This window comes from Acinonyx jubatus, chromosome B3, assembly GCF_027475565.1.
Source record: "Acinonyx jubatus isolate Ajub_Pintada_27869175 chromosome B3, VMU_Ajub_asm_v1.0, whole genome shotgun sequence".
In the NCBI taxonomy this organism is placed as follows: domain Eukaryota; kingdom Metazoa; phylum Chordata; class Mammalia; order Carnivora; family Felidae; genus Acinonyx; species Acinonyx jubatus.
The window spans coordinates 113,412,133-113,425,386 of NC_069386.1; the positions used below are offsets into that span (position 1 = coordinate 113,412,133).

Consider the following 13,254-nt stretch of genomic DNA (forward strand, 5'->3'; position numbering starts at 1 on the left):
CTTCAACACCAGGAAGGTCAGTGCCTTCGGACCTGGGCCCACCTGCCCCTCCTCTCGTGTCTGCGGTCCCCTCCTCGGCAGCGCACACGACTCCCACCCTCACATGCTGACTCAGAGAAGCCCGAGGCAGGAGCCACGCGATTTCTTCCGCCTCTGGAATTTCATGTTGTGATTGAGGAAAGGTTGTTTTTCACAGCACAGTTTGTTATTTTGGGTTATCATTCAGCATTTCATTCATTTTTGATAAGAGGCTAGGTGGGCGTGCGGTGTTTGAAGGGGTTTCAGGATAATTGCAGGCGACACCACGCTAGTGTTTTCCTTAATGTTCTTGGCCTGGTGGGACGGTTCCTTTCGCAGCGAAGCATAAATAAGTTCCTCTCACTTTCCAGGCGGGTAACCTCTTGCTGATTTGTTCCCCCCCAAGAAAATCCAATGCTTGATAGTCTGAGGGTTGAGTGTAGCATTTTCCAGGATGAATCAAGGGGACAGGCATTCTCTTCTCAGCCTCTGTGGTCTCATCCCCACCGTTGGGCATTTACTCAACAATGGGTGGCCCCGTCTCTGAAATGTCAGGCTGGAGCAGAATTCCGCGGCTGGAGAGTGCATTGCAGGGATTCCAGCAGTACGGGGGCTCCTGGACGAAATCCTCTTTATGTGTCCTTTAAATGGAGACTCCATGGCTCTGCTACGAAGGAGGAGCTGGGGGCCGGGGGTGGGGATGAGGAAGGGGGGAGAAAGGCTGCCATTAGGCCTCGCTCTCGGGAACGTACAGAGCTGGCAAGTCACAGCCCCAAGGGTAAGGGCTACGGGAGGCATCCTCAGTCCTAGACTCAGCACAGGGAGACTGCGCTCAAGCTTGGGGCCCTCAGGGAAAGTTCCAGGAATGGAGGAATGCCTGGGGTAAGGATAGGTTAAGATCTCAGGACTGGTTCTTCCTTCTTGCTATGTCTTCCAGAACTTTTCTGACCTCTCCATAGCGTGACATGGTGCCAGCACACAGCCAGTACGACGTTGGGAGGAATTGTGTCCACGGGGGCCCCTGACCTCCTCTGCATCCTCTCTGTGTGCCCTCATCTCGTGGGTCTCTCAGGATCCCACGTTAGGTCCGAGACTCCAGGAGCCCCGTCCTCTCCCAGGACACTGCCCTCCACTCCATCAGCTTCCCACTTCCTTTTCTCTCAGATCAGCAGCCCTCCGTCAGGACGCCCTGAGCAGCTGCCCTTAATTAGCAACTGCACCTCCCCTGGGAGGAGAGCTTCTGGTTCTTTCTCCATGAATACTGCATTGTTCATCAAGGCACCTTCCCAGTGCACATTTCTATGGCCCATGGCCCTTCTTGGTGTGGTTTTCTGTAAGATTGGGGTTTTTTTCTTACTCTCATTTTTCATATGGACGTCATGATGGTTCATTTTGTAGGTGAACGTGACTAGGCTGCAGTGCCCAGTTTCTACACTAGTAGACTAGTTCCTACACTCGTGTGGATGTTGCTGCAAAGTTATTTTTTAGATGAGATGAACATTTGCAATCAGTTGACTTTAAGTAAAGCAGATGACCCTCCATAACATGGGTGGGCCTCATCCAATCAGTTGAAGGTCTTAAAAGCAAAAACTGAGATTTCTTGAACAAAGGATTTTGCCTCCAGACTGTAGCATAGAAATCCTGCCTGAGTTTCCAGCCTCCTGGCCTGACCTATTGATTTTGGACTCAAGATTGTACCATTACTCCTACTTGAATTTCTAGCCTGCCCTGCGGATTTCACACTTGCCAGGTCCCCATGATCGTGTGAGCCAATGCCTTAAAATAAATATCTCTCTGCCTCTTCCGCTTTCTCTCTCTGTATCTACATCTGTCTATATCTATATACGGATGAATATACACACATATATAGATAGGTGGCTCTAAATGTAGACAGATCTAGATATCCGGATACAGATAGAGATGTAGATGTAGGTCTGTCCTTGGTTCCGTGACTCTGTAGAACCCTGAATGCTACTGACCTGCCCGATCTCTGCCTTCTTCCTACTGCCTCCGTCACCCCTGCTCTTTCTCCAAAGAGTCCACATTGTGACTGGCTCACGGATCCCTGCTGACTCAGGTTACCCAGTGTCTTAGCTTTGCTGTCTGTCTCTTTCTTTAGCAGCTCCTCTTCTGGAAGGCAGCAACCGGAGAGAAAGCCCAGCCCAAGGACCTGAAACTTGAATCTTCTAATGTTTATGTTTGTTGGCCATTTTTGTTTAAAAAGGAAAAAAGTAAAGAAGAAAAAAAGAAAAAAAAATGATAAGGGAGAAAAAGTTCCCAGGACAAAAGGATAAACTCTGGGCTAAAATCAGGACTGGGGATTAGCCGAGGATTTAGGTTGTCCGCGCTCTCCTTTGCTCCTCATTACCACGAGTAATTGAGAAGCACAGGGGCAGGGGCCAGCCGAAGCAGACAGAGTGGTTCTCCATGCTTATCCTGTCTTGGCTGGACACAAAGAACCCATGCCCTGGGCCTGCAGACAGAGTTTAGGTTTGTCTGGTTCAGCCTAGTCTTTCCCTCTCCTCTACCCCTCCCTGCCACTCCCTCCCTGCTTCAGGCCTGCTTTGCTGTGGTGCGAGTATACATGGTGACAGAGAGGGCTGTGTGTTTTCTGGTGACAAGGGCCTGACCGTGTCCTCATGTCTTCTACGGGATACCGTTCTGTTGTATTTCTTCTCTCAGGCAGTCAGACGTTTGTGAGACTCAGAGCACCCATTGCCGGGTGGGGAGTGACCTGGCTCTCATCTCTGCTCCGTACCCTCCTGGGGTAGGATTGTAGGGGTGGGGCACATGACTGTGTGACAATGTGTCATGTATCCGCATGTCCCCTGGACAGCCCTGACTGCTCCTCTGTGCTGCTGATTACGCCTTGCAAGTGTTTGCCGATGGACCTGGTCCTTCTCATCACCATCAGGCCAGAACTTGTGATGTTGTCATCCTTCCCTGAACTTCGTTAAGCAGAGATGGAATGTTCTAGAGCAGGGGGCGTTTCCTTCTGGGGAGCTCCCTCTCTGAACCGAGGGTCAAGAAGAGATCCTTGAAGTAGACCCTTTGCCTTACGTTACTGCAAGGTGACTTCTTGGTACCTGGGAAGACTGAGAGTGGTGAATTTTAAGGTTCATTTGGGAGGTAACCCAAAAGGGCAGAGGGTGCCAGTGACCCTAAGGATGGGGCTGGTTTCTGGGTCCTCAGACACAGAATGAGTTTATGTCCCTTGGTACCTACTGATTCATATTTTCATGACTTCTGGAAAAGCACTGACTGGAGGAATAATCAATTGATCGATCTAATAGTGATCGATTGGCTGAAGGGTGTGGCGTACTTCTGCACTGGGTGTTCCAGCAATAGATGCTGGAATGTTTCTGTGCATTGGCTGGGTGGTTCCTTGACTGGCTGTGTCTGAACGCACTCCTGGACTCATCCAGCTGGAGGGTCCATGGGGCGGGAGCGGCCTCGATGATCAAGGTCACACAGCTGGCTGTTGGTGCTGGCTGGGGACTGCGTCAGTCCTGTTTTCTTTCATATGCTTTTCATCCTCCGGTGGGCTGGACTGGCTTCCTTACATGGTAGCCTCAGGGCAGCTTCCAGGAAGGTGAAAGTTGAAACTGCAAGGCCCCTTAAGGCCTAGTCCTGGAAGTCACACACTGTCACCCCTGCCCTTTCCATTCGTCAAAGCGAATCAGAGTCAACGTGGAGGGGTCTGCAAGAGGGCGCAGATACAGAGAGGTGCGATTCACTGGAACCATTTTCTAACCATCTGCCGCACCAAGGAAAATAAAAATATGGGTTAGAATAAAAATTAGATGAGCATGTGGCAGTGAGAGATGGTATTGAAGAGTGGACAGCATAGCCCGGGGGCAGGCTCCCTGGGCTGGATCCCCAGCTCTGCCATTTTCCGGTTGGATGACCTTGAGGAAACCATGCAGTCCGCCTGTGTTCCTGGGTCCTTTTCTGCTCGGTGAGGGTCATAGTGACCCCTGTCTTCAGGTTTGTGATGAGTTTGAAGTGAGTTAATACAAGTCAAGTGCCCAGTATCAAGCTTGGCACATGCTAAACACTCAGATAGAGTGCGAGCTCTTAGTATTCATTTTGCTGTTCTGTGATGGCAGGCAAGTGGCAAATTTGGCTTTAAGTTTTCAGTTCCAGAGCAAAGTGGGCAAAAATCCTCGGGTGCAAGATGTGCAGTGTATTTAGGCCGAGAACAATCAGAGGTTCAGAAGAGGCTGTGCTGTGTCCCTGTGCAAGGATGTGATTTTACACACTTGGTTTTAAATGCAGCAGATTTGGGGTAGTCTGCAAAGTGACTGACCCGGAAGAGGTTCACACTAAAAAGAAATGCATTTTTCTCCCAGGGTAACCGATTAGAGGCAGTAACCTCTGTATAAAATTTCACAAGACACAGGCTTGACTGTCAGAAGCCCTTGACTGGGGTCCCAGCTCTCTTCCCTCTGGCTGAGCGCACTTGGGAAAATTCATGAATCCCTCCAAAGCTCAGCATCTTTGTCTACAAAATGGGCATAAAATAATGGTGCCCACCTCACACAGAAGGAGATTAAGCAAGCTGTCTTGTCACCTGGCACATATACTCAATGAATATTTGCTTTGACTGTTAGTATAAAGACTGTTTTAAGGGAGATTTTCTCTCTGTTGGAAGACAAATTCCCTGGGTACTCTTCACAGAGGGTTAGTGATTTATTATAAACCTCTCCTGTCTTTTTCTTAGAGGAGCATCTGGAATTTTCAGGGCCTGTCATAAAGTAATAAGCAAACAAGCAATAAACCCTACATTTGGCCTTCTCTCTAATTCCACGCTAGCCCCCATTTTTCCAAATTAGCGAGCTTTATCACTTGTATGGTTTCTATTCTCCATACCACTCAGTGCAGCCTCTATGGGAACCGGCTGGAAACATTTCAGAACAGTCTTCAAGGGCTTCCAGAAGTCTGCCGACGGCCCCCAAACCACAGGGTCCCACCTTCTTAGATGGCTTCTCTCCACATTTCTGCAGTTCCAGGATCCCCGACGGTGTGAAGTCAGGTTATCATTCGCTCTGCCCCCCACTCTCTTTGCACCTCTCCCTTTCCGTCTGATTTATGGCTTTAGAATGTTGGCCCGGAGGACCTTAATTTAAAGCCTCTGTCAGAGGTTGTTACACCAACGTGGTGCCAGTAAAAAAGCTGTTTTTCTTTGGGTTTTGCTTCTCTGTCGCCTTTCCCGTGGCATGAAATATGAGGTCGGGAAATAAGGTAACCAAATTGGGGTTGGGGGAGGTATTGAGAAACTCTTGTGTAATCCCTAAAAGGGGCCATGGCTCCATCCCAGCCAGGGGCCAAAGCCAAAAATCTGGATCTTCAAGCCAGCTTTATGTCTATGATAAACCAGTTTATGTCTCTTACTTAAGCTGCCTCTAGAGGCTGTCCTGGTGGTAGTTCTAATCAGGTTTAGAATCCCTAGTCTAAAGTCTGTCAACTGTTTTAAACTTCTGTTCCTCCAGCCGAGGAGATCCTGTTTAGTTTTGTGTGTGTGTGTGTGCGTGTGTGTTTACATTATGAAAACAGTAGTATTCTTTTTCATTCTCCAAAATCAGAGTTACAGTTTAATAATGAACGTGCTTAGCATAGCTGCCTCCTGACCCTTAGATATTTTTATGCCCCTAAGGAAACATCCCCCTCTCCCTGCAATGAGACTCAGTAGGCTATTGCTTTTCAGCGTTTCTCCTAGGAGTGAGACAAAGAATCTTTTCCCCGTTGTGTGACTTTTCTCTAAGACTGCTTTGGGCTGCTTCGCATCTCTGTGTCCACCTGCTTCATTCAAGCATCTGTACTGCTCATTTGTCGATCGTTCACAGAGCCCTTAATTCAGAGGTTTGGCTCCTTTAGAGTTGAGTTGCTGTTTTTTGGACCATTTGTGCTGTTCAGTGAGCAGCAAGAATCTCCAGGTTGCTGGTACCAACTTCCTGGCTCTAAGAATGGTATTTTTTAAATTTTTTTAAATGTTTATTTATTTTGAGAGAGAGAGTGCACATGCGCACGAGTGAGGGAGGGGCAGAGAGAGAGAATCCCAAGCAGGCTCCACACCATCAGCGTGGATCCCGGTGCAGGTTCTGAACCCAAGAACGGTGAGATCATGGCCGGAGCAGATATCAAGAGTCAGTCGCCCAAGCGACTGAGCCACTCCGTGGCCCCTCTAAGAATGGTATTTTTATAATACACTGTGAAACTTCATGGGTCGCTCAAGACCATTCTTGTCATCTTCAAGAGGAAAGTTATAGACTCGTGTTCGTTAAAGAGATAATAAAGTAAATAAATAGACAAGAGGAGGGGCGCCTGGGTAGCTCAGTCGGTTGAGTTTCTGATTTCGGCTCAGGTTGTGATCTCACGGTCTGTGAGTTCGAGCCCCGCGTCAGGCTCTGTGCTGACAGCTCAGAGCCTGGAGCCTGCTTCAGATTCTGTGTCTCCCTCTCTCTGACCCTCCCCTGTTCATGCTGTCTGTCTCCATCTCAAAAATAAATAAACATTTTTAAAAAAATAGACAAGAGGAAATAATAGTACTCGGTTTATGACGTGATATCTTTTATTGTAAAAAAACAAAAAAACAAACAAAAAAAAAACAACCCAAACAACGAAGTAGGTGTGTACATATGTATTTTCATGTTGTATGTGCAAAAGAAAAGGTCTAGGAAAGGTAGTGTTTACCTTTGGTGGGATCATGGGTTTTTCAAAATTTTCTTTATACTAAGAAAGGAAACCCAGTGCTATTTATGTTTAATAATTAAAAGACAAAAGAAAACACAGCAGCAACAACACAACAGGAAAGGGAAGTCTGGCAGGTAGACTGTTGGGTGGAATTTTCAGGCCAGGGGCCTTGTGGGGCTGAGGCCCCCCCAAGCCGGCCTTGCCTGGCGAGGGGCACCGCACACAGCCTGGGCCCGGTTCGGGGACTCCGGGTTTGGCTGTAAGGCGCCTTCGCGCGTTGCCGGAGGCCGCTGAGCGCGGACGCTTCCTGTGGGCGTTTCTCTCTCCCGCTGGATGGGGCAGTGTTGTGTCATCGGCTCAGGCCTGTCAAGCCTCCTGTTGGAGCCTGAGAAGGAGTGGGGATGGGCCCTGTCTCTGCTCCTCTTGGGCACTGAGCATCGCTTCTCCGAGGCTGGCGGCTGGGGCGCTGTCCTGCTGTGTCTGGGCTCGGGAGAGCGTCCGCACACACAGGCGTTCCGGCGTCAGCTTGTCAGCTCCCAGGGGCCAGGCTTCTGCACCTCCAGGAGCCAGGAGACAGTGCATCAGCAGGAGCCACTCTGAAAACAGTCGGGGAAATTCCACCCCCGGGGGCAAACTGCCATTCGGATGAGGAACAGCCCTGCCGTCCAGGGCCGGCTGGTTGCGCGTGCAGTAGAACCTACTGGGTGTGAATGCTAATGAGCCCTGGCCGTGGAGAGGCTGCAGCCAGCCCCCGCCACCGTGGGCCGGTGTGGGAGCCACAGCTCTCCGTGGTGATTCACCAGCCATCAGTTCCTTGGGGGCCGGGCTGGATCCTTACCCCAAAAGCAGTGGTGAGAAGCCACGGGAGGGAGCGCCCCCAAAGGCTGCATCTTCTCTTGCAGAGAAGGTCCATTCGTGTGACCAGGAGAGGCAGAGTGCCCTGGAAGAGGCCAGGCAGAATCCCCGGGAGGGCATCGTCATCCCTGAGTGCGCCCCCGGGGGCCTCTACAAGCCAGTGCAGTGCCACCAGTCCACTGGCTACTGCTGGTGTGTGCTAGTCGACACAGGGCGCCCACTGCCCGGGACCTCCACACGGTAAGCCCGCTCTGCCCCCCGCCCCCGAGCCCATCCTGCCCCTAGGGGGACCCTGGGGTAGGAGACCCAGCTCCCTGTTAGTCTACGCTCGTGTTTCCCTCCTTTACCGGCCCGGCCCGGCGGGAATCAAGGCACGAGGAGAACATTTCTGCTCCTGGGCAGATTCGGTCCTGGTAGAAAGACCTGGGTCCCGGATTCCGGTAACAATTCTGTCCCTTCTTCGCTGGGTGACCTCGGAAAAGGAGGTAACCTCCCCGAACTCCAGTTTACCGGCGAGAAGGTTATCGCCCCAAGTCCCTAGGTTCTGCGGATCCCAAACATCCTGCGTGCAGACCTCAGGTGACTGAGGCGCCACTCTGCTTGAGTGGTTGCCATGCCATGCCTGAACACGCCTCTGGAAACATTGGTACTGGGATTGCCGGGTGGCTGCTGGACAGCACAGGCGCCATTCTGCTGCTGGCCCCAGGAGTTCCAGGCTTAGTGACAACAGGGTGGTTGCGGCTGGCAGTGGCACCAGTTCCCAGCCCCTCCTTACCCGCCCCTGTGTCTCTCTCCTCCCAGCTACGTGATGCCCAGCTGTGAGAGCGACGCCAGGGCCAAGAGTGCAGAGGTGGACGATCCCTTCAAGGACAGGGAGCTGCCAGGTGGGAGGAGAGGCTGCCCCTTGCTGGTCCCCCCACCTCTTTCTGTTCTTCCAACTCCTGTGGTGCAGAAGCAGCTCCCTCCTCTGGCTCTGCTTCCCCTTCTGTAGGATGGAGATGGGGGTGCTGGGTGGGGCATCACAGGGGCCCGGGGATCTGCCCTCAAATCTCACTTTATCTTTCAGGGTGTCCAGAAGGGAAGAAAATGGAATTTATCACCAGCCTCCTGGATGCCCTCACCACCGACATGGTGCAGGCCATTAACTCAGCAGCGCCTACTGGAGGTGGGAGGTGAGAACGTGAGCAGGATGCAGGCCCAGCCGGGGATGTGGGTGCCTGACTTTCTGGATGCTTCAGGAGGCTGGGAGAGGGGCTACGAGTTGGGTAGGGCAAGGACTGGTCCTGCCTTCTGCCAAAAGTCTTCCCACCCTCTCCCGTCCCTGTTCTTTGGGAATTGCTTTTCTCTGCCTTTTAGTTACCTGATTACAGGCAAGTTTAGGGATGTCTAGAGACTTCCAGCACCTTAGCCTCAGGAGTGGATGCACTGGGGTGAGAGTGCTGAATAGCAGGAAGGGGGAGGGGCATGTAACCGGGCAGTGAGGGCAGGGAGGGAGTACACAGCACTTGGTGATTTTTCTTCTCTTCTGAGAAGGCAGGAATCATGTGCCTTTTTGGCTTCCTGAGAACCCCAAGGGCTCTGGGCAGTGGGATTGGACATCGCCATATCCAAATACAACTTAGTTCAGCAGCTGATAACGCTGGCTGAGGCAGTCCTGACGTGAGGCTCAAATGCACACACTCCCCAGTGACCAGCATCCCAGGCCTCACTAGTTGGGCCCATTAGGTCAGTGGTTGGAGCACGCACGCATGCACGCATGTATCCATCCACCCATCCACACATTTAGCACCTGTTGAACAAGCACTGGTCTAAGGACTAGGAACCCAGGGATGTGAGGCATGTTCATGTCTGCAAAGTATGCAGCTTAGTGGGGATACTTGCAAATTGCGTGGTCAGTGCCAGAATACGGTGGAAGAACAGAAAAGGGTTTGCTAACTCAGTCCGGAGGAATCAGAAAGGCTTCCTGGAGGAGGTGATAGCTGAGCTGAGTTTTGAAAGACAAGTAGGACTTAGCCAGCGAAAGAAGGAAAACCACCCCAGGAAAAGGAAAAGAACACTGTGGCTCCAAGAAAGGGCACACCCATCGTCCAGTATGGCTGGGCTGGGCTGGAGGGGGTGAGGAGGAGAGGAGAGCAGCGACAGATGAGACAGAAGAGACGGCCAGGGACCAGGAAGCCAGAGGGGAGGCACAGAAGGGGTGTGTGTTGGGGAGGGGGGTGTCGGGCTCCTACAGCAGTGGAGGAAGTACCCATGTTGGCAGGGACGGGCACCTGTCTCTGAGCTCTGAGGCCCAGTTCCTCCGCATCTGCCCAGAGATAGAGCTGTCATCAGCAAGGCAAGGAGTGCCACCACGGTGGCAGGTCCAGGCTCCAGGCCTGGGGAGAGGCCCCGGCATAGCCGCCTTGCCGGCGATCCGCAGGAGGACAGGGTGTGTGTCTGGCGTAGGGAACCAGGACCGCAAGCTCAGGGGTGCTGCATCCTGCGGCAGGCGAGGGTGGCTGTCCGGAAGACCCAGTTTTAGGTCACGTCCAAGTGAGCGCAGAGGTTGCCTCCTGGTTGCCACTCTTGGAAGGTGCTGGTCTGGTGCACTTCCTCTCAGCAGCCCCATGTGAGCTCTCAGGCTGGTTTCTGGGTTTGCACACCCTGTGGATGACATCAGGCCTCCCCAGGGGGACACAGCACTGAGTCTGAGAAGATGGAGACAGGGTCTGATAGGCTGGGAGATGGGAACAGCTTGGAGGCAGCCGACGGTGCTCAGCGACTGGGCATTTAAAATAGAGAGGATTGTATCCATTTCTCCAAGAAGAGGGGGCAGGGGAGTTTGTGGAAGCATATTCAGTATTTATTGCCTTTGTTACTCATGCTCGGAATATGAAAAACGCCTGTCGTTTCATGCAAAAATTGGGATGAGATATTTATTAGAAGAAAATGGAGAGGCACCTGGGTGGCTCAGTCGGTTAAGCGTCCGACTTCAGCTCAGGTCATCATCTCGTGCTTTGTGAGTTTGAGCCCCGTGTCAGGCTCTGTGCTGACAGCTCAGAGCCTGGAGCCTGCTTCAGATTCTGTGTCTTCCTCCCTCTCGGCCCCTCCCATGCTCACGCTCTGTTTCTCTCTCTCTCAAAAACAAATAAACATTAAAAAAAGAAAAAAGAAGAAGAAGAAGAAGAAAATGGAAAAAGTAAACAGGAGGGACATGGGCTTAAAACTTCCAGGTCTGAGTGTTTCCCATCCACAACCACCTGGGGCTGCTGGCTCTGACCAGCCACTTAGGGAGACTGCCTGGTGCTTTCTCCGCACTCCTGAGAAGACAAGACTTCAAATTTCTGCCACTTGCTTCTTTGGGAGCCCAGCCCAGCTTCCGAGCATGGGCCTTGCCTCAGCCCCAGGCAGACTGAGGGTGCCAGGAAAGTACCAGATCCGGCTGGGTCCTGGGCCAGTGGGTGAGGGGTCCATGGAGGTCAAAGGCACAGGTAGGTCCCCCTGGCCAGGCGGCATCAGGACTGATGCCTTGCCTTCAAATCACAGGTTGCAGGGATCTTTACAGAAAATAAAAACTAAGAAGTTTACAATGTCTTTAATACCAGTTTTTAATACCAACGTATCCTTAGGGAAGAGATTTTTCTTTTTCTTTTTAAAAACCCTCTCTTTTAGGTGTAATTTAGAGTGGGGAGAAGATTAAAAAAGGATTCTTTCCTAAACACATTTTTCACGTTAAGCTCATATTATGCCAAAACTGGGTTTGGTGTTGATGAGAATGAAAAGTTTGAAATGCATTTGGTAACTGTGTTACCTGGAGGCTGGACTTGTAATCAAAAGACACACCACATGAACCAAGAAATAGTTTAGAAATCCGGGAGGAGAGTTGGGGGCCGGGGGGTGTGGCAGGAATTGGGGAATGCAGGAAGAAAGAGCAGCATTTACATGGGGAGGCCACGGCCAGGGGTAGCAGGTTCTCCAGGTTTTAAGCTGTAGCTCCCACCTGAACTGGCCCTGCAAGGAGGGTCTCACTGGCCATGTCCCAGCTGCTGGTCCTTCTCAGTCCCTCAAACAGGCCTTGAAGAACCCTCCAGGTTCCTGCCTGCCCCAGGACCTCCATGCCAGCTGCTGCCGCAGCCTGGAATATGAGGCCCCATCCTCCTGTGATTGGTCCCGACTGTCCATTTAAATGTCAACTTCTTAGCAACCAACCCATCTAAAGGGGCTGCCAGTCACCCTCTGTCGCCACACCTCTTTTTAATTTCTCAGCCAGGCACTTACCCTAACTGGTATTTTGCTGGCTTGTTTATTTATTGTCTGGCTTACCCTACTTAATGAAAATTTAAGTTCTATGGAGAAGGAGCATTACCTGTCTTCTTCCCTGCTGTGTTCCTAGAACTCAAAATAATCCTTGGCACATAGGAGAGGTGCAATAAATATTTGCTGAATGAATAAACAGCTAGAAGGATGGGTAGATAGATGGATAGATCCGTATGTGATACAAAGAGACATGTCTTGATAAGGCCTCTTGATCCTTATCCCTCACATCAGAGGTTTCACCAACTACTGGAAGACCAAGAGGCCAAATCTAGCCATCAAATTCACCACGGTCCTTCTTTGTCCCTACAGCACCCTGGATGGGCCCAAGAGACTTGGGAGCCCATGTGGAGAGACCCTGGCCAGGCACTCTTCTATGATAAAAGAGCAAAGGCACGGGGCAGCTGGTGGCTGGGGAGCACAGCTAGAGTAGGGCTGTTGAAGAGAATTCAGGAATCCAGGCTGGGTTTTGGCCTTTGCTCTGAATTCGGGCAGAATTGGGATCATAGGTACGGAAGACTGAAGTCAGGGAAGGCACATCTGATCCCTCCTACATCCTCTCAGGGTCTGGCAATTAAAGCTGGACATCAGCTGGGGCCAGTGGGAAGAAGGGACAAAGAAGTCATGTCTCCCCCCCTCCCCGCAATGTAACACCTGTCAGGCCTACAGATTCTGGCTTCGCACCAACTCTTACATTTCCATTCTTCCCTGGTATAAGCTCTGGGTCGGGTTCCGGGGACGAAGTCATGGTCGCTGCCTGGAGGGGCTTCCGATCTGATTGAGAGAAGGGGTATAGAATCACAGGATTGCACTATGAGGTCAGTGGGGTAATAGAGGCAGAGAGAGTGCTGGGGGGCTTCAGGGGCAGGAGGGCACGTGAGGGAAGGCTTTATATATGAGATGATACTTCACCTGAGCGACATCTTTGTGAACAAAGGGGTAATGCCCCAACCTAGATGGACCAGGGCAAAGAAGCCCTCGGGGTAATGAGGCAGGGCCTGTGCAAGGAGTTGTAAGAAGTGTGCCTTAAATCTGGGAGGCAGGCAGAAGGTGGGGCTGTGGATTGGGGCAGAGACCAGATCATGCCAGGCCTTGTGATTCACACCAAGTGCAGGACGATGCCCATGATTAGGTGAGCTTTTTTTTTTAATGTTTATTTATTGTTGAGAGAGAGAGAGTACAAGTGGGGGAAGAACAGAGAGAGAGGGAGACACAGAATCTGAAGCAGGCTCCAGGCTCTGAGCTGTCAACACAGAGCCTGACATGGGGCTCGAACTCACAAACGGTGAGGTTATGACCTTAGCCAAAGTCGGACGCTTAACCGACTGAGCCACCCAGGTGCCCCATGAGCATTTTTGAAGAATCATCCCGAAGGCCATAGGGAAGCTGGATGGG

The 13,254-nt window shown here is 51.5% G+C and overlaps 1 protein-coding gene across 3 annotated transcripts in view; it reads left to right on the forward strand.

Moving 5' to 3' along the window:
* Positions 1–13,254, forward strand: part of SMOC1 (SPARC related modular calcium binding 1) — a 157,005-nt gene that overhangs the window by 130,913 nt on the left and 12,838 nt on the right. For all 3 annotated transcript variants that reach the window (XM_027066042.2, XM_027066041.2, XM_027066043.2), the window contains exons 8-10: positions 7,614–7,806; positions 8,368–8,450; positions 8,633–8,738. In XM_027066042.2, the coding sequence (XP_026921843.1) occupies positions 7,614–7,806; positions 8,368–8,450; positions 8,633–8,738 (382 nt within the window). The remainder of the gene's footprint in view (positions 1–7,613; positions 7,807–8,367; positions 8,451–8,632; positions 8,739–13,254) is intronic.